The sequence below is a fragment of the Tetrahymena thermophila genome (genome assembly GCF_000189635.1).
Source record: "Tetrahymena thermophila SB210 genomic scaffold scf_8254582, whole genome shotgun sequence".
Classification (NCBI taxonomy): domain Eukaryota; phylum Ciliophora; class Oligohymenophorea; order Hymenostomatida; family Tetrahymenidae; genus Tetrahymena; species Tetrahymena thermophila.
In genome coordinates this window covers 179,362-199,977 of record NW_002476353.1, presented here as the reverse complement: position 1 = coordinate 199,977, position 20,616 = coordinate 179,362, and the positions used below count along the sequence as shown (strand labels likewise).

Genomic DNA, 20,616 nt, shown 5'->3' with positions numbered 1-20,616 from the left:
AATAAAGATTAGTTTACTATATTTATTTAGCTGACTGGAATTGGAATTGTTTCTTAATAATAACTTTTAGTTAAAAACCATTTTAAATATTGATAATAAAATATTTCATATATTATGTTTTAGCTAATAAAGAAATAATTTAAAAAAATAGAATCAGAAAGGATTAATTTCCAAACTCAGTTTAGCTGATAGAAAAAGTTTAGAAATAATTTAAAACTTTTAAATATAAATAACTTTAAAAGTTATTTAGTTTTAATAATGATTAAATACAATTTCATAATTAGATGTTTGACATAATTTCTAAATAATAATTTTATTTTAAAAATTAAATGTTTATTAAAATTAATAATATAATATCTGTGATATTTTATTTAGCTAAATTAAGAATGCTTTTAAAAATTAATGCCAATAAAGACTATATTTAGATCATTATAATTATTTCCTAATAATAATTATTAGTTTAAAAATCAATAATTCTAATATTAATAATAGATTATCTAAAATATTATTTTTTGGTGAATTTGGAATAATTTAAAAAATAATATCAATAAAGATTAGTTTACAAGCTTATATTTAGCTGATTGGAACTGATTTTAAATAATATTTTTAGTTTAAAAATAAAATAATTCTGGTAATTAGTAATAGAATATCAGGAACATTACTTATGACTTAAATCTGTTAAAAAAAATTTTTTTTTGAATTTTTTGAATATTTATAAATAGCGATCTATGAACAAATATATTTTTTTTTACAAAATAAATAATAAATTATTAATTAATATTATATTGAAATGTTTTTAAGTTATAGTTTCTTGAATTTTTAATTGTTGAAATAGGAAAAAATGTATTTTTTTTTATTTTTAGATATTTTATTAACTAGTCCTTCATCTTCTCATGTACACAAGAGATTACAGTTTTTTGAATTTCCATAAGATTTTTTTCCAATCTTTTTGGTTTTGACTATATTTAAAATTTTTTTATTAATCTTAAAATATTTTCAAAAAAAAATTACAGTGGAACTTAGAAAAGAACAAACTCTAGCAATTTACAATTATCTATATTTGATAAAGAAGTCTTCATGTGATCGAAGGTTGTAGCTTTATCTCTATTTTCATTTTAATATTTATATTTATAAATAGTTTCATTCAATAAAATACTTACGCCTAGATCATGCAGCATAAAGTCTATAGATTTTTACAAAACCCAAAACTATTTACGAGTTCATTTACACCATCTTAATCTATGCTATTATCACTTTTATTTTAAAAAGTTTAATTACTTTATAACGAAAATTTATCAGAAATAAAAATATACCCAAATATGTTAAACTTAAGGATTTTTAGTGAATCCATTTTTTTAATTGCATTCCCTATTGATTTGCTTCCTTCATTCCCAATATAGTTACTACTAAATATATTAAATTAAAATGATAATTTATGTTTTATTTTGATTGAATAATTTAGTACTATCCAATTGTGAATTCTAATTTTTAGAGATTGATTAGGGTTTCTAATCCTTTTCCTAATCCAACAGCTCCTTTTTCCCCAATATTATTGCTAGATTAAAAAGTAATTTAATTAATTGCTTTTATAGATGTAAAAATATAATACTATTCGATCAGGAATTCTAATGTCTTCAATTTTGTTAAATTAAAAATCCCATGTCCTATTCCTAAAGCTCCTTCTTCCCCAATGTTATTCAAGCTTTTTAACAAAAAAAAAATTTATTTAATCAAGCAAAAATAACACTTGTAATAGCTTACCAACCAATGGTAAAAGAAAGGTGCTTTAAATTTTTGCAATTTTAGAGTCCATTACCTATTGCAACTGCTCCATATGAATGAATTTGATTACACCTATTTTAAATATCATGTTAAAATAGTATTAAATAAATTTATATTCTTTACCTTTCAATGTTCAGCTTTAGTTATTATAATTTAAACAAGCTACCTAGGCAATCTCCAATTGCCATAGCTCCCTCTTAACCTATTTTGTTATCACTTATAAAAAAATTCAAATAAATTGATTTGAAAATTATGAAAAATATTACTATCCGATCTATAACGTTAACTGAACTAATATAGGACAATTTTTAATTCCATCAGCAAGATATTTTGTTCCTTAAGGTCCAATTTAATTTCTAATGTACAATAAATTAATATAAATTATTTATTTCTCCTTTTAGATATAATCTATTTTACCCAAAAACCCGGATGTTAAGTCTTTTGATAAGTTTACAGCTCTTTATTCCCTCTCCTATGTATTTCATTCCTTCACTCCCAATGTTATTAAGACTTTATACAAATAAAATGATAGAAATATTTTTTAATTCAAAAAAATTTCACATACCTATCGAAATATAATGAAAGCTATTTCAGCTTTTATAGACTTTGTAGAGCGTTACAAAGTGACTATGAACCTTATACACCAAAACAATTAAATCTAAATGATTTGAATGTATTTTATATGAATTTAGCTTTAAATTAAATTTACACTCCGAAATGAAGGTCTAAAACTTCTAAATTTTGCAATTAAGATATTCCATTCATTAAGTCCCTAACGCCATCTTGTGACATATCATTTTTACTGGATTAAAAAGAATATATGGATAAAAAGGCTAAATTAAAATATAGACTTTAATTGAGTCTTATATTTTTTTCTAATTTACCTATCTATGGTCAAGTAGAATTCAATAAGGTCTTTACAATATGCAATTCCATTTGCCAACTCCTTGGCTCCATCTTTTCCAATATTGTTTGCACTATATAAAATAATAATACTTTGTTATAAAAAGAGCAAACAAAATATTAGTGTAAGCAATATATTTTTAGTAAAATAAAACATACTGTCCAATATAAAGTGAGAGAGACGTAAGATTTTCACATTGTTTGATTCCTTCTGTGATTGTTTTACATCCATTAGATCCAATTTTGTTATCTCTGCAAAAATAAAAAAGGTTTTAATATAAAATATCATTTTAAATAAATATTTAAAGTAACTAATTACCCTTCTATTCTCATGGTCAATTTATTAAGTTCCTTAAATTTATTTAGCGTGTTAACAAATTCTACAACACCTGCTGCTCCTTCACCCCAATAGCTATTGATAAAATATTTTAGAATTTATTTAAAACACATTTAATTGAATTGTGTTTACCTCATTGTGACAAGCTAATTTTCATCATCGTAAGTGCTTTTAGTAATAGATAAATATTTGTTTGTTAGGATTCAGTAAATTAGAAAATTAAAATATTTACATTTTAGATTTCTCTTAAAAAATATCATTCATTTGATATTCTATCGAACAGTCTGCTGATATTTCTGAAATTGACATTTAATTTAACTAAAAAATTTTATGTTATTTTTTTAAGTAGAATTAGTTTTTCTTAAGTTATGTGTTTGTATTTAATTGATTTATTGATTAACTTTGATTGTGAATATTTTATTATTTTTATAAATTAATTGATTATTTGCTTGAATAGATATAAAAACTTAATTTAATGAAAAATATCTTAAATGTAATAGATCCAATAATATACTTATTTATTAATTCTAATCCAATCTTATTCAGAATATTTGAAACAAATTTTTCTATTTCACAATTAATTATTTCAATTTAATCAATAGAATGTTAAAATTAGTAAACTATTGTGTCATCAATAAATTAACCAGCAAGCAAGCGATTTCCTATTTATAGTAATTAAAAATCGACATAAATGTATAAACATAGATATTTTTTCTAATAAATTTTATTCATCCATTAAAAATCAAAACCTTTTAATTATTCTTATTAATTAACCATATTTTGAATAAATATTTCTCTATAATAAAAAAGATAATGAATTATTTTCAACTTAGTTAATAAGAAATAATATTTTAAAAATGTAAATTTTTTAATAACTTTGAAATGTTTCTTTTAGATGGTGAGCTTAATTTATATTAGCTTTAAAATAAGATTCTTGCTTAAATTTATTGCTTTAATTATTTTATTTATTAAAAGCCTAATCAAAGAGCCACAGGCTTTAAGGGTTTATAAATCTTAAAATAATCAAATCAAGTTTACTTTATAAATTATCTAAAAAATAAGTTTAATGATATCAGAAGCCCCAATTCTAAACAGCAAAATTATAGTGGTAAAGGATAAGTATCCTAGGATATATAAATTAAATGAAGTGTCTCTATCTCCTAAATAGAGCACTAAATAGATCATAAAATCGAGTTCATAAGATTTGTTGCAATCATAATTTGTTGCTTATACAAAAAGAAAGAGTGATTTTTAAAAAAATAAGTAAAAAAACTATCTTAATCCACATTTAAATCAATCATAAAATCAAAGCTATATTTATACTCCTAAAATATCATCTCAATAGATTCCTCTTCCACTTTTGAATATTTAAAATAAGTTAAAGCGCTATGAAGAAGACTCAATATCAAGTTCATAAATCGCATCAAATGTCTTATAACATTTTAAATTATAAAAGTAATTATTATTAGATCTTATCGATCAATCAATTCTCATTTATTAAAATATTTTAGAAAAAGAAATAGCAATAATATAAGCATAGAAGATTAAATTTTTCTACCTAGGATTTATAATTTAAAAGATATTAAGAAGAATGGGCAAGAACTATTGAGTCTATAATAAATTGATAATAGCCTTTTGAATAAGAAAACTATTTTTGGTTTTTAAGATTAAAGCTTCCAAGATAGCTATTGTCATAACATAACCACTCTCTAGTAATAAATATTTAATAATTATATATAAAATAATTTTTATCTATAAAAGAGATGAATAGGATGTAGAAAAAAGCATGTCTGATAAAATTACATCTACAAAAAAAGACAGTAGTAGAAGTTTAATCAATTATAATAATAATAGCAATTTTTATTTTAGTAGTAATAGTAATTCTTTTAAAAATCAGAATAATAGTATTATGAGCTAGCTAAAGAAAGATTCTCTTGTTTTAGCGAATTATAAGTAATAAAAATCTATGAGGGCTAAGAATATAGCTGAAATAGACTAATAGTTAACATAATTGAAAAAATATAAAATACATTCTTGAATTAATAAAAAGTGTTTGTTACTAATTCAGAAAACAAATAAGAATATAAAATAAATGTACAATAACAAAAAAAAGAAATAAATTATTTCACTTTTCTATATATTTTATAATAAATTTATTTTATGCCCGTTTTTCTTAAAATCTACTCAATTTTATTGTATTATATTAATTTGAGATTATCTTTATATGATCACTGAATTATAAAATAAATTATTTAACTTTTTACTATTTATGAATTTTAACACAACTTATTCATTTTTATTAGAATTGTATCTTTATATAAAAGTTTTTTAAATTATGCTCTTTTAAATCCTAAGAATTGTATATACAATTCTGCCTCTCGATATATTCAGCTCATTCATTCCTTATTTCTTTCATTGTAATCAAATAGCTTTTTTATCTAGAATTATCAAATTTCAAATTATAATTTAAAAGTGTAATAAGCAGTTGAAATAAAATAAATTTCATGCATGAATTAAAAAAGAGTATTATCAATGTTGAAGTAAATTTATAATAACTAAAATAAATATTTCTTTTCTTGTTTTTCTTAAATTCTACTCAATTTATTTATTGATTTTAATTAATTTAAAATAATAATTTGAAATAAAATTTCACTGAATTAAAAAATCAATAAATTATTTTTCTATACAAATTTAGTCAATTTAAAACTTTTATTAGATTTGAAATATTTTTTACATTCCTTCAAATTACAAAATATCATTATTTCTTGTTTTTTTTCTCAAATATTACCATTTATTTTTTAATCTAAAATAACCACCCTAATTAAATACTCACTGAATTAAAAAGTCAATCATTTAAATTTTAATTTAAAAAATTTTTGATTTAATTATTTTTTAAAATATTAAAAATTTTTTGAGTTAATAGAAATTTAATATAATTTATATTTTATTGATTATTAATTGATATAGTATTGATCTATAAAATAAAATCTATCTTAATTACAAACAAAAATGTTTATAAAATATGTTATATTTTTCATAATTACATTATATTTTTTCATTCTAATAGAATGTTTTTTTATAAATTATTTGATTCGTTGAATTAAACTTATTCGTGATTTTTTTATTCTAATTCAGGAATTTAATCTATTAATTGTTTTCCTTTTGTTTCTGATAATGGTAGAGTACATAATGTACCAATAACTCCACTAATTCCTAATGGTATCATAGGGGATAGTCCTAATTTTACGAATGCACTCTTTACAAATGGTGCTGAAGAACTTCCAACTGTTCCAGCTACTGAAATAAAACCTAAAGCCAAGCTTCTTATTGTTGTTGGGTAAAGTTCTGAAAACCAAACAAAGTTCATACATTAAACTATGCAGATAGAGAATCTCATTATTCCTGCAAATATGATTTGTAAAACTTTTTGGTAACAGAAACCTGATCCAGCACAATCTTCTGGAATTTTAAGAAATATGTAGCAAAAGGACATGATCGCTACTGCTATCAAACCTATGAGAGTAACTCTTTTTCTTTAGAACTTTAATATAATATAGTTAGATAAAAAAAACCCAACTAATTCAAAAACTGCTATAATTATTGAGTTTAAATAAATATTTAGTCCTATTTCAGACATAGCAAATGTAATTCCATAATAAACAACTTATATTACAAAGAACTCTATAGAGGCAAAGATGGTTTGCCATCTTTAAGACTTATATCTAATTAAATCAATTAGTGAGTATTAGTCGTTTTGACTATTATCTGGAGGATATTCTAAGCTCTGATAGCTTAATTCTTCTCTTTTATTAATACGAGCTATTTTATTAAGAACTCTAATAGCTTCTTATTGGTTTTTTTCATGTAGATATTTTGGAGATTCTTATACAAAAAATATACCAAAATTTAAGAGAGCCACTGGTATTCCGAAAACAAATAGAATTAAATATCTCCAATAAGGAACTAAGTAAGCAGCTAAAACAAGAAAGCTCTCTCCTATACCCCAAAAAACCTAGACTCCAATAGAACTTAATTCTCTAAACTTTCCTAGAGAATGCTCATTTAAAAATGAAAAATGTATAATAATTGCTGGATTAGTGCCAAAACCCTGTAAGAAGAAACCTATAGCAAACGGAATAATGCTATTAGAAAATCCTGATAAAAATACACCTACTGTTCCAATCATCCAGCTAAAAAATAGGGCAGTTTTCCTACCTTTATTATCAGCAAACCAAGAAAAAACTAAAAATCCTACTAAGCACCCTATTTAGCTTAAGGAGCATAGAATATCATACAAATAGCTTTAATCACATATCAAAGGAGGGTCAAAATAAAAAACCAAAGTATTTTTATTTACAATAACATAGTCCATAAAATTATCTTATTTACACACCCAATTTGAATTGCATTCATTTGCAGGTATTTGATTTTTACAATCGTATTCTGCTTCCATTAAAACAAAATTCACCTAAAGGAGAAGGCAAGAACAGAAGAACCATTGTAAACAAAAATATAAAAAAACAATAATTTGGTATCGATTTCCAGATCCAACTTTTTCAAGTGCTTGATCGAATGTGAGCTGTTATGTTGATAAACTACTTTGCTAATTTATATTTAATTCTGAAAATTCAGAATTTTGATGTTATTAGCGATTATGTATCTATTTTTATTTTTCTTCGAGATTCATTTAGTTTTTTAGTTAATAATAATTTAAAAGTAATATTTTTGATTTCATGCAACACTTAAAGTATGATTGAATATAATTAGCTTACTTTTTTTTGGGGCATGATAACTACCAAACGTATCAAAAAATTGATTTTTTAAAGTTGTAAAAAAAGCATATGAATTCTAAAATAAGTTCTTCTTTATTTGAATATTAATATTTATTTAATCTATCTACTTTTTTTTCAATATATAAATTAAAAATTATTTTTAATTAAATTATATTTAATATTCTAAAAAAAACCAAAGAGTTTTTTTATTTATTAAAGCTATAAATAACACAAAAATAACAATGTTAAAATAAACATATTTTTTTAGAGTGCACTATGATTATTATTTAAAATTGAGTCATTTAAATAAATTGAAAATTTGTATTATAAAATAATTTATATTTTAATTCATAATTGCTAGAATTAACTTTATTTTTTAATTTTTAAATGATATTTCGATATTTAATATAATTTATATAAAATATAGTTTTTCTTTATAAACAGATACCACTTACTTAAAAAATATAAAATTAAATACAGCAAATGGTACAAAGAAGATCCCCAAACAGTAGATGGAGAAATAAAATTTAAACATTTAGCTTAGTTATACTAGCAGGAACAATACATAGGTTTAAAAACCTAATTAATAAATACTTAAACATGAATTAGATCCAAAAACTAGCGGAAAAAGATTCTCCTTTTCTTCCTGATAATATGAAAGCATTATATCAAAAAAACAAATAAATAATATAAAATCAGTTTTAATACAATGACTAATTCTTAATCTAGTTTAAGTAGCACTAAGAAGAGCAAAAAAGAAGATAGGAAATAATAAATAAAATGAAAACTTATGAAATGTAGCAAAAACAATATGTTTTCAAGAAATTTTTAAAATTTTGAAGTTTATTTTATAGAACTTCTTAATATTTGCTTTAGAATTTTCCAGTATAATTATCTAATATAAATTAATTTTAAATGAAAAACAAAATAATTTTATAATTCTTGCATTTACCTGATTGTTTAAGATTAAAATTAATTTTATTTTAAATTAATATTTTTAAATATGATTATATTTTTTAAATCTCATGTAAATATTTGTGTTTTATAAAATAATCTGAATTTTTTGTTATTTATTTTAGTAATATAAATATTATTACTATTAATAATTAATTTATTTATTTTAAAATAATTATATTTTATAATTTAATCTGTTCAAGAATTGATTTTTTAGTTAAAATAAATATTTTATATAGCAACTAAAACTATAATAATATTAAAAATAATGTTAGTGTTTATGAATTAAAATATAAAACTTTACAATTATTAATGCTATCATAATAAGTAATACTCAATTAAATAAATAACATTTGTTTAAATTTTTATAGAAATAATTTATTGATTGAACATTTCTGAAGTATAGTTATTTAAAATTTTAATTTAATATTTGAGGTAAATTCAATGGTATAGATATTTATATTGACGTGTGATTCTATTGATTAAAATTAAAATTAATAAACAAAAATATTGAAAATAAATTGACATACTGCTGATAAAATTGTTAAGAAATTAATTCAAATTTAAAAATGTTTTTTATTACTTAAAAAATTTAATTTCCTTTATTTTTTTATTCTCTATAAAAGCTAGTACTAATTTATTTTAGAGAAAATTTTTTACATTTATAATTGAATGAAATATAAGCATCATCAAATCTACATATCGTCATTTATTTTATGAAATAAAATCTTTATGATTTTAAGACGCGCGTTGAATCTTAAGTAAATTTGTCTAATACATTCAATTATTATGTAATTTATAATATTTAATTAACAATTACTTAAAATAAACAGAAATAAGAAGATATTTTATTTAATTTATTTAAAAAATTAACAAATTTATATTAAGAAAAATAAATTACTAATTTGTTTAAAATAAAGTATCAATCACATTGTTTAGTTTAGTTTAGATTAGTAGAAAATCCAAAATATTTTAGCTTATTTAACCAGGAGTGATAAACAATTTGTCAACAAGACTTATATAAATATGAGTATTCACCAAAAGATGCTAGCAAAGCACTAGCAAAATAATTAGAACTAGCAATATGAATAAACTGGATAAAATCAAAGTATTTAAGCTCCATCATTGAATTAACAACAATAAGATTATCAGTCTCAAAATACCACATCTGGCAATACAGGTCCTTTTGTATAATAGAATAACAATATGTAATAAGGATAATATCAAAATAATGCTCAATACTAAAACGTTTACTAACAAAGTATGCAATATAATAATAATTTAGGAGGATATGTTCAGAATATAAATGAGAAAAATTAAATAGAAGAAATTTAATAATGGGCAGAAAACTTCAATGCACCTAAATTATATGTCAGAAGTACTACTGACTGCTTTCCTAAATCAAAAAAATTATATCAAGATTCAAATTATAAATTTGCTTTGATCATACAGCCTTATGGTTCTCAAGTAAAAATAATTATTGCTTTTATTAATGAATGAAAAATGTTTAATAAGATGAAATTATTTATGGCATTTTTTTAAATATAATTTTATGAATGAATGAATGAATAAATAAATAAATAAATAATTATAAAATTAGGATGTAGATTTTCCAGTAGCTTCAACTAAATGCAAAAATATTATTAGGTGTGACAATTGCCGTGCCTATCTAAATCCATTTTGTAGATTTATGAATGATGGATATAAAGTAATTATTATTTTATTTGTAAAACTTTCAATATAAAGACTAATAAAATAAGCAACAACTTTGAGATAAATTTATTATTAAAAGTAAAATGTAATTGCAAATATTCTATTTTTTTTATTAAAATTAACAAGTATAAATGCAACATTTGTGATAGATTTGAAAGTGTGCCTAATTTTTACTATAGTCCACTTGACGAAAACGGATATAGAAAAGACATGTATGATAGACCTGAGCTTTGTTATGGTTCTTTTGATATAATTGCAGGTCAAGAGTAATTATTCTTACAGTATTCCTTTGAAAAATAAAATAGTTGATTAATTTAAAATATATAGTTATGTTGCAAGACCTCCAATGCCTCCAACTTTTTTCTTCTTGATCGATGTTTCTAAAGCTTCTGTAGAATCTGGAATGCTTAGTGTAATTTCAAATCAAATAAAGGCAACAATTAATGATTAGCTTTTAGCAGGAAAAGAAAGAACATAAGTAAATTTTATAAATAAAATTAGGATAAGCATAATTATAATCATTTTTTAAATTTTATTAAGGTAGGGTTTGTGACTTATGATAGCAAGATACATATTTATAATTTAAAATCTTCTCTAAAATAACCTTAAATGTTTGTTTTATCTGATCTCACTGATATAGAAATTCCAATTCCTGATGATTTGATTGTCACCTTAAGTGATTCTAAAGATCTTGTCTTGAACCTCCTCGATTCGTTACCTAAAATGTTTGAAAACACACAAATAAATGAAAGTTGTTTAACTTTTGCTTTAAATGTAATCTATAATTTGATTCATTCAAAAAGTTAATTTTTTAACTAAATTAATTATTAAAAAGACTGTAAATAAAATCATTTAAACTGTGGGTGGTAGACTTTTTATCTTCTAAAATAGTGCTTCAATTATCAATGAGCCTGTATTTTAAAGCAAATAAGATCCTAATAAAGTAAATATTTTATAGGCTAAATAAAAAAACAAAAACTTTTTAATTTAAATATTCAAAAGAAACCTTAGCCTGGTGAGACCCTCTAATATTAATATCAATTACCAGCTTCATCTCACTTTAGAAATGTCTGCTCTGAAATGCACATCAATTTCATCAATCCTTCAATTTTTATTTTCTCTGATACTTTTAAAAATGCAATTACTCTTGGAGAACTAGCAAGATTCCTTAATGGAGACATATTTTATTATTATGATAAGCTGACAAGATGTAAATATCTTTAAATAACCTTCTTATAAATTTATAAATATATTATTTAAAATTAGAATAGCAATTAGAGTAAGATTTGAAGTATTCCTTAGAAAAATCAATGTCCTGGGAAAGTGTATTTAGAATTCGTATTACTCAAGGATTTAGAATTACTAATGTTATCGGAAATTGTAATTAAATATTTTACTTATACAACCATTTTTATTTTAATAAAACATAATAGTCTCAGTAAAGTCAACAGATCTTTTATCATATCCTTGTGATGAGTAATTAATTAATTCATTCATTACTTTCTTAATTCCATAAATATTTGCTTACTTACTTATTATTTATTTTAAGAATTGAAGATTTATTTACGTTAATTATTTAAAATTTAGGAACAAGTCTTTAATTTATGAAATCGAGATGGATGACACAATAGCAAGAGGAACAAACTTATCAATTTAAACTGCTTTGTTATACACAACAAGTGATGGAGAAAGAAGAATTAGATCACATAATTATATTATTCCTCTCACTTCAGATCCTTATGATATTTACAAACAAGCTGATTGCTCAGCTTTAACTGCCTACCTTGCAAGAAATGCAATAAGCAAAATATATCTTTAACCAATATCAAATTTAAAAGCAGAACTAATTGGAATTACTAAAAGAATTTGTTCGAGTGCTATAAGCGTTAATTAAGTAAGATTAAGTAAGTATCTATGAATTTTAATTAAAATTTATTGAATAAAAATAGAAACAACTACCTGATAACTTAGCCTAACTTCCTCTTAATGTATTGGGAATTATGAAGCATGCAATATTCACAAGCAACTATTGTAAAAAATTTTATTAATAAATAATATCTAAAAATATAAACATAAAAAAGAAAATACACCATTTACTGACTTCATAAACGTTTAAAGACTTTAATTTAATTCTATGCCTGTTGATGAATTGCTTGTTCATTTTGTGCCCTACTTATTCTGTATCGATGATATGAAAGATGAAAATGTGTCATACATTGATGATTAAGGGTTATTTGTATATCCATAATCATCCTTAACAGCATTCAGCTCATTAGGAAAAACAATTTATCTAATGGATTTAGGACAATAGCTTATATTATATATTAATACAAAGTATTTTATTTATTTTTTAAATAATTAATCTAAATCATAATTTAATCAACCTAACTAACAGCGGTACTGATTGGAATTACATTACAGACGTAATTGGATCCACAGACTTTAGTTAAGTTTTCACAGAGGTAAATAAATAATTAAATTTAAAAATGTTTAAAGCAATTAATAATCTTACTTTTTTATAAAGGAAAACCTCTATGCAAATACACATAACAGAATAAATGAATAGTTATCAAATTTAATTTAGGAACTAAGAAAGTATATATAATTTGAAAAGTCTTCCATATTTAATATTTTAAATTATTTTTAAAGGAGAAAGAGTACAAAATATTGTCCTCTAAATATAGTTATAGCTGGTACTGGTTCACCTTTAGAAAATTTGTAATTTTTAAAAATAATAAATATAAATAAATAAATAAATATAATATTAAATATTTTCAAAGGTTCTATTACAAACTGGTTGAAGATAAATACGTTAATTACTCTATGGGCTATAATGCTAGTTATGAAGAGTTTATTAAATTTTTGATGTGATTATCATAAACTCTATATATCATTTAATTAATTTTTCTATATATTTTAAATAAATTTTTTATATCTTTATTTGTAAAAATCTTGTAAAAAATAAATAATAATTAGACATAAAGTAAATTAAATATAAATATATATTATGAAGTTTTAAAATCCTTATTCTAAAAATTTAATTTTTAAAAGATATTTTAAACTTTCATAAATTTGAAATAAATTATCTTTTCAATACTAATTTTTAAAAATTTAGAATAAAGTTAATATTATTTAATTATAATAATATATTGTTAGCATATGACCCTAATTAATTAAAACTGTTTTAAATTTATTGATATTTCTTTGAAAACAAAAATTTTAATAATAAAAGACAAATTTGGAAAGTGCAAAATTTTATTTTACACAAATAAAAATCTTTTAAAAATGAAATTTAAAAATTTTAATAATTATTTTTATTTTAAGTAAATAATAAATGTTTTTTTTTCTATTAAAAATTATTAATTTCAAACTAAAAGCACCTCAGAAAAGATATATAATTATATTTTAGGTATTTGATTAGTAATAAAACCAAACCATATAAAAGCAAATTTCATATTCTTATAGAACATGATCATTAAACACAAAGAGACAAAGTTTTGTCTTTCAAAAGTAATATTAACATTTAAGAAGGAAATTGATAGAGGAAATAAAACTCAAATTATATAATAAAGAACTAATTAAAATAAATTAATTGATTTTTATTCATTATTTCTTAACTTTTAAGCCATATTTAGTATAATCACAAAAACCATTTATGAGTTAGTTGAGCCTGCTAAATTTAATATTAGATTTTAGACTATAATTTTAAGATCATTTTTTATTCCATTTTAAGGACCTTTGTGTCTTTTGTATACCAATGATTTTTCATATACTTTTAGCATAAGTAATAAGGCTCCTCTTCTTAAAGTATCAAATCTTTCAATATAACATGGATATTTTCTTTTGGAGATAAATTTAAACTATGAAAAGTTCATTCAAGTAATTTGAAATTATAATCTTAGAGCCAATCAGTAGTAGCTTTATTAAATGCATTCTACCTTCTTCTTATAACAATAATTGTGGCATATTTTTCTAATGTAAATTATAATGAAAAATGAATTAATTACTTTACACAAAATTGTTAAACACAAATTTTTTTAATTTAGATAAATTTAAAAAATGATTTTATTAATATTTTAATGAATTTTTTTGACCTTCAAAAAATAATTTCTTAAAATGTTCTTTGTAAATTTTGTTTATTATTATTATATTTATTAAAAGAGCAGTTGAGTTTTTGGTTAATTTTAAAACCATGAATATGAATTATATAAAGTAAAAGTGAAAGTATTTTTCAAAGTAATAATTAAAAGATTAATAAATTTTGTTAAAAAATAGTTTATTTTGTTTCTTTAATTAAATTTTTTAAAATTCAGAGAACTGATTAACTCATTAAGAAACAGGATTTTCTTAAACTTCATATGAATCTACCTCACTTATTTCTTCATTTTCTTTTTCTTTTTACTAATTGGATTGCTAGATTTGTTGTTGTTTTGCATTATTTATATTAAATTTACTTTTTCCTTCTTTTATTTGTTGAATTACTGGTAAAATACTGTTAATATCATTCATTAAAGGAGCTTAGTTAGTTTAATATAAATAAAGAGGTTCAGTGCTTTCCCAGCTTATCTCTTCTTTAGGCTCTTGGTAGTATTACTAAAAGAAGCTATAAATCTCATTCTAAAAATTAAAGAAATTCATATTTTATAAGTTACAATTAAGTTAGGTAGAGTTAATTAATTAAGAGTTATTTTGCATTTGATTCATATTAGAAACAGATTAACCCATATTAAATCTGGGTTTGTTGAAGTTTTGTAAAGAATCTGTTGGATTCTGAAGTAATTTAGTGGTGAAAAACTAGTTTTGGTAGAGATTATTTTGCTATAACTAAGCTTACTGCTATTGCAAAAAGGAAGACTACTATTCAATTTTAATAGGAGAAATGTCGTTAGCATCTTAATTACCTTAGTTAATTGATTGATTTAATGCAAAGTTTTTCTTTTAAGTAGCTTGACTTTAATTGCCTTTGTTTGAAGAATTAAATTAATTATTACCATTATGATTATGATTTGAGTTGTTTGCCATATTTTAAGCTAAATTGTTATTAGCATCTGCTCGATTATTTGGCATATTCTGCATAGCAGCAACAATTTATATGGGTAATAGAGAAATATTTTATGCATTATTTTAATATGAGTTTAGATTTTAGCTAGCTGCTAATATGAGTTCATTATTATATGAATTTTCCATTAAAATTTATTTTTCAGGGTTTAAGCTGTTGATAAAATTCTAACTGTCAGTGATTTTTGAACCAATGTTATTTCCTTACTAATTGAATTAGTTGAATGAGGATGTCATGTTAATTATGCTATTATTGATGCTGTTTCCTATTGGATTAACAATATTTTACTAAGCGCTCCCATTGTAATTTAAGAAATTGCCGTTTAGGCCTTGCTAGAAATATTAAGACTAATTTCCCCCATTTTAAAAGAAATTAGAATAATTTTAACCACCATTTAATGGCATAAAAGGATTTTAATTAGTGATATTTTAACTGTTTGTAAAAAACATGCTGTTGGTTTAGTTATTGAGCTAATTTTCAAAGTTGTTATCACCATTTTAATTAATCTAAAGAGGGTTTTATGAGTTGATTTCCTGTAAAAATTATTGCTATAAATTTTAATTATCTGTAGAATTGTTATTGTCTTCCGTGGACTCCTGCTTAATTGGGTTATTTTTAATTTAAGAACTGAAATTTTAATTTTCAATATTAATTATGAAATCTCTATTTCCTATTTAACTCTGACCATTGAAATAATTTTTGTGGTGCTAATTCAATATTTGTTACTGTTAATTCTAATTAAGTTCACCCTCGTTTTTGTTACTTTAATTAAATAAGTTTCCTGATTGCTAAGCTTGATTAATATTTTAAATTTAATTAGTGTTTGAGCTAAGATTATTTCCTGCATTAAATCTAAATCCATTTTATTGATTCACATGATTTTTTATGATATTTTGATTTAAAAACGAATGAGGTTGCTAGTGGAGGATGATGTTATTTGCATGCTATTATTAAGAATTTTGAATTTATTGATTCTATTAAGAGTTCAAGCAAAATGAAGAACCGAAATTCAGTGCACTCGAAATTCCGTTAGCTGCTCCACTTGTAAAAGGTTTTTAAACTTCAGATTTTTACTGGAGCGTATTCGAAGAATGTGTCTCATTTTTATTTGTTTTTATTTTTTTAGATTTGCTAGGCTAATGCTATTGTGCATCATCATTTGACATTTCGCCACCGCCGTTGTTATTATTTTTTTAATTATAAAGTGAATCTTCTTCTAGAGACTAAGAACTATACATATTTTTTTGATCAAAAGAATGGATTTTAGGATTTTTAAATTAGCGCTAAGGAAGAGGATTCTCTGGATAAGCTACTTTCCACATTTCAAAAAAAGATTAAAATTCATCCCTTTTATCTTGCTCATTCCAATGTACATATAATAATAATGAAAGCATTCTTTTTCGAGTGTGAGTGCGCCATTCTTCACTTTCTCTTGGATGCCTGCCGACATCAAGAATAAGAATTAAAAGCATATTGTTATATTATGAGTCTAATTAGTAGAATTTAATTTTATCTTCAAAGGCGTTAAGTAATTTTAAATATTTTGGACGACCACTCGAAATTGTACTCGAAATCTCTTAAAAAACAGCCCTATTATTATTTTTTCTCATTTTATCTTTAAGAAGATCTGAAACATAGTTTTCTAAAAAGTATTTCGTAAGGGTATCCTAAAGTTATTTATTGGCATGGGGAATAGTTTTCTTGAGGAGAACCTCTGTTAAGTAAAGAAAATCCTCTCTTAAGTTCTGCTTCACACTTTCGACTTACAACAAATAGGGTTTCATATAAATAATGATTAATGAAGTGAACTTTAAATGCCTAAAGCCAAATATGTTTAATAAATTTTATTTTATGAGATATTTAATCTGCTAAAAAGGCAACTATAAGAACTTGGTTATTCTGTTTGCTGCTTAAAAATTGCTAGAAAATCCTTTGATTTTATAAAAAGTATCCAAATTTTCTTAGAAATATTATTTATCTCTTTACCTATTATAAAAGTAGATTTCGAACTTGTTTTATTTTTAATTTAATTAAGTATTTTCTTTTCTCTTTCGAGCGAGCGAGATCAAACCTAATTCTAATAAAAAATATGTTCATATAATTTGGTATATTTTTCATCATGCATTAAGTAAGTATAGGAAAAAAATCATAAAAATAATACAAACAAATAATCAATAAACATAGAAAAGAAATCTCTCAAAAAAATTTTGATAATTCGACAATTATTTTTAGTTTCTATTTCCAATTAAAGATTTATATAAGCATTCATCAATGAGAGTATCTAGCAAATTAAATTTTCTTAAATTTTTCAAATACGAAATAAATTTTCTTCAAATTTTTATTGAATAAATGAATAAATAAATATTCTGATATTTTAAAAGAAATTTTTGTATGTTTAATATTAAGTAGTTTACTCAAATATTTTTATCTTTCTTTATGTTTACTAACTCACTCTTTTAAGTTTCTTTCCTGCAAAGCCAATTAATTTTCTTTTGGAATTCGAAAGTAAGCTAAAAACAAAATTTTAGTTTGTAGCGCTAATGTATAAAAAATAGATATCTTTGAATAATAAATATAATTTAGCAATAAAATAATAAATAATACTACAAAATGAATTGTCTGATAAAATATCTGATTTAAAAAAACGAGCAAAAATATCAAATAAGTAAGCTAAACTTAATTTATTTCATTCTATTTATTTTATAATTATTATTTTACCCATTAAAAGTTTGAATTTAACCTATTTAAAAAATATTTAATCCAAACTAATATAAAAAAAGAGTTAGACAGACACATACGGATAAAGCTAATAATAGTCTTCTTTATTTAAAAGAATATTCTTTGAAGAAAGATGTATTATTATTTATTTTAAAATATCTTTCCCTACATAGGTTTTTTATACAATCTTCAAACTATAAATAAAAAAATAAAGAAACAAATTCTAATAATTAAAAAGTAATATTTTTTAACAGAGAAATAAACTTTATATTGGCAAAATAATTAAATGTTTATCTTTCAAGAATTGGCTTTTTCGCTTGGTAATCTATAAACTGAATCCATAAAATGGGCCATAAACTCTTCTAATACTTCTTCATCAGGTACCTAATACAAATCTATAAAATATTTATTTCAATATTTAATAATATTACCATTCCCATCATACCATACATGGCAGCTGTGCCATCTTTAGCATATTTTTTTGGATTTTCCTTAACTATATTGATAGCTTTTTTTAAGTCAATGATAAATTATTCTTTTATTTAAAGGTGCTGTGGCATAAAACTGATGTGGATACATTCAGGGAATCTTTAATTTTCAACCTTTAGAATTTAATTAAATCAATAAAATCTTATGAACAATTTAATTATTACCTGCCAGTCGTTTATATCTTTTAAGGCATCTGATATGTGATAAATATTTATTTCTTAATTCTTCTTTACTCTAAATGCAATAATTGTCGTAACTGGATTTCCTAAAATTTCTAATTCTTCAATTTTTCTTATTTCATCTCTAATATAATTAGCACCATCAATAATCTTCTTCGTAACATCCATAAAACCATCTTAACCAAGCACCATCATAGAAGCCCATGCACCTTCATTATAAATTTAAAACTTAATTTGATTTTCTTCTTTATATTATAATTACCTGCTAAAGGTCCTCCACCCCTTGTTCCTAGAGTTGTAGGAGAAATATAAATTCCTCCGGGCCATCCAGTATAAGAATAAAATTGATTCAATCTATATTCTGAATCTTTAAATACAAGAACAGAAGCTCCTTTTGCAGAATAGCCGTATCTAAATAGTAAAAAATATAGTTAAACTTTGAAAATTAAAGTAAATGACACTAATTTCAGAAATTAAATTTAAATTACTTATGAACATCTGCTGATATAGAAGTAACACCATTATTTCTGAAATCAAACTATGGTATTTTATACCCCAATTTCTCAATAAAGGGTAACATAAACCCACCAATAGCGCTATCAACATGCAAAGGAATGTTAGCTCTTTCAGCGATAATTGATATTTAATCTATAGGATCTACTATTCCATGAGGATATGAAGGGGCAGAAGCAATAATACAACAAGTATTTTTATTGATTTTTTATTTGATTTAATCAACTCTCATTTCAAATGTATTTGGATCACTGTCAACATAAACTATTTTGACTCCATAATAATGAGATGCTTTTAAAAATAAATTATTTAAAATTTAGAATCTATGTAAATATTTTAAGTACCTTTGTTAATTGCTGGATGACCAGAAACACACATTATTAATTCAGGTTCGGTAATTTCTGGGTTAATTTTATATAGTCTATCTCTATAAGTTTTTACAGCTAGTAAAAGACTTTCAGATCCTCCAGAAGTTACTGAGCCAACACATTTATGTGGGTCTCCATTCATCATTTTAGCTGTCATTGCAACAATTTCAATTTCGAAATTTCTTAAAGAAATAAACTTCATAGGATTTAATGCATTAGTGTGTATACTATAATATTATCAATTAAATAATTTTTAGAAACAAATGGAAATAACTCTGATCATATATAAAGTGATATTTAAAATAATATTTTTACAATAAATTATGAGCTTTTGTGACGAATTCTGTATGCTTGTGTGAGTGGTCGTACACATAAGCCCAGCATTTTCCTTTAGTTGGATCTAAATCAAAAGCTTTGCGTTCTTTCATAATTTCTAAAACTTCCTCTTCACTCAAACCACTTGGAGGGAGTTAAGTAAATTTAGGAGGTGGTTTTCCTTCAAATTGTTATTTAACAGTTTTGGCAGCTTCAGTTTATAGCTCTTTGGTGAGTTTTTAAGATATGGCTGAAGATTTTTTGAGCAGTCTGATTAACATCTTTCCACAATTCTTGAAAAATCCCCCATTTTTATTTAGGCTTTAGTACATCTTAATCAAAGCAATAAGCACTATAAAATGCTCAAGCTTCCTAAGATGAGATTCCTTACTAAATGATTGCACAAGTTGCGTTAATTTTGAATAAATTTAATTTGTTGTTTCCATTATTTTTTATTTCACCAAATTATCTCAGTTTTTAATTTTTTAAATATTTATTTGTTATAAAAAATTAA

General features: G+C 22.6%; 7 protein-coding genes across 7 annotated transcripts; 3 read left to right on the top strand and 4 right to left on the bottom strand. All coding sequences in view use genetic code 6, as the record gives it.

The window, feature by feature from the left end:
• Positions 1-883: 883 nt before the first annotated feature.
• TTHERM_00138410 (kinase domain protein) lies at positions 884-3,331 on the bottom strand (the record flags this gene model as incomplete). Its single annotated transcript, XM_001019823.2, has 17 exons — positions 884-959; positions 1,012-1,104; positions 1,161-1,253; positions 1,314-1,406; positions 1,466-1,555; positions 1,610-1,702; positions 1,762-1,854; positions 1,906-1,998; positions 2,049-2,138; positions 2,200-2,292; positions 2,348-2,440; positions 2,492-2,584; positions 2,667-2,759; positions 2,845-2,937; positions 3,005-3,097; positions 3,155-3,190; positions 3,255-3,331. 17 exons carry the CDS (start codon positions 3,329-3,331, stop codon positions 884-886), a joined length of 1,485 nt encoding a protein of 494 aa, XP_001019823.2.
• Positions 3,332-3,917: 586 nt separating this feature from the next.
• Positions 3,918-5,060, top strand: TTHERM_000138409 (hypothetical protein; the record flags this gene model as incomplete). Its single annotated transcript, XM_012798501.1, has 3 exons — positions 3,918-4,477; positions 4,534-4,734; positions 4,784-5,060. The coding sequence occupies 3 exons, from the start codon at positions 3,918-3,920 to the stop codon at positions 5,058-5,060; spliced, it is 1,038 nt and encodes a 345-aa protein (XP_012653955.1).
• A 904-nt stretch (positions 5,061-5,964) lies between these two features.
• On the bottom strand, positions 5,965-7,715 carry TTHERM_00138420 (MFS transporter). The gene has a single exon (XM_001019824.2). The coding sequence runs from the start codon at positions 7,707-7,709 to the stop codon at positions 6,078-6,080; it is 1,632 nt and encodes a 543-aa protein (XP_001019824.1). The 5' UTR covers positions 7,710-7,715; the 3' UTR covers positions 5,965-6,077.
• A 2,059-nt stretch (positions 7,716-9,774) lies between these two features.
• Positions 9,775-13,332, top strand: TTHERM_00138430 (Sec23/Sec24 trunk domain protein; the record flags this gene model as incomplete). The annotated part of the gene is made up of 16 exons (XM_001019825.2): positions 9,775-10,215; positions 10,349-10,456; positions 10,588-10,727; positions 10,789-10,939; positions 11,002-11,235; positions 11,297-11,404; positions 11,464-11,671; positions 11,728-11,841; positions 11,895-11,937; positions 12,049-12,355; positions 12,411-12,492; positions 12,543-12,795; positions 12,857-12,923; positions 12,986-13,056; positions 13,111-13,179; positions 13,242-13,332. 16 exons carry the CDS (start codon positions 9,775-9,777, stop codon positions 13,330-13,332), a joined length of 2,487 nt encoding a protein of 828 aa, XP_001019825.2.
• Positions 13,333-14,015: 683 nt separating this feature from the next.
• Positions 14,016-14,336, bottom strand: TTHERM_000138429 (hypothetical protein; the record flags this gene model as incomplete). The annotated part of the gene is made up of 1 exon (XM_012798500.1): positions 14,016-14,336. One exon carries the CDS (start codon positions 14,334-14,336, stop codon positions 14,016-14,018), a length of 321 nt encoding a protein of 106 aa, XP_012653954.1.
• A 2,178-nt stretch (positions 14,337-16,514) lies between these two features.
• Positions 16,515-17,225, top strand: TTHERM_000138428 (transmembrane protein, putative; the record flags this gene model as incomplete). The annotated part of the gene is made up of 1 exon (XM_012798499.1): positions 16,515-17,225. The coding sequence occupies one exon, from the start codon at positions 16,515-16,517 to the stop codon at positions 17,223-17,225; it is 711 nt and encodes a 236-aa protein (XP_012653953.1).
• A 1,310-nt stretch (positions 17,226-18,535) lies between these two features.
• On the bottom strand, positions 18,536-20,548 carry TTHERM_00138450 (pyridoxal-dependent decarboxylase domain protein; the record flags this gene model as incomplete). Its single annotated transcript, XM_001019827.1, has 7 exons — positions 18,536-18,622; positions 18,670-18,840; positions 18,892-19,115; positions 19,169-19,317; positions 19,395-19,710; positions 19,764-20,014; positions 20,103-20,548. The coding sequence occupies 7 exons, from the start codon at positions 20,546-20,548 to the stop codon at positions 18,536-18,538; spliced, it is 1,644 nt and encodes a 547-aa protein (XP_001019827.1).
• Positions 20,549-20,616: the final 68 nt, after the last annotated feature.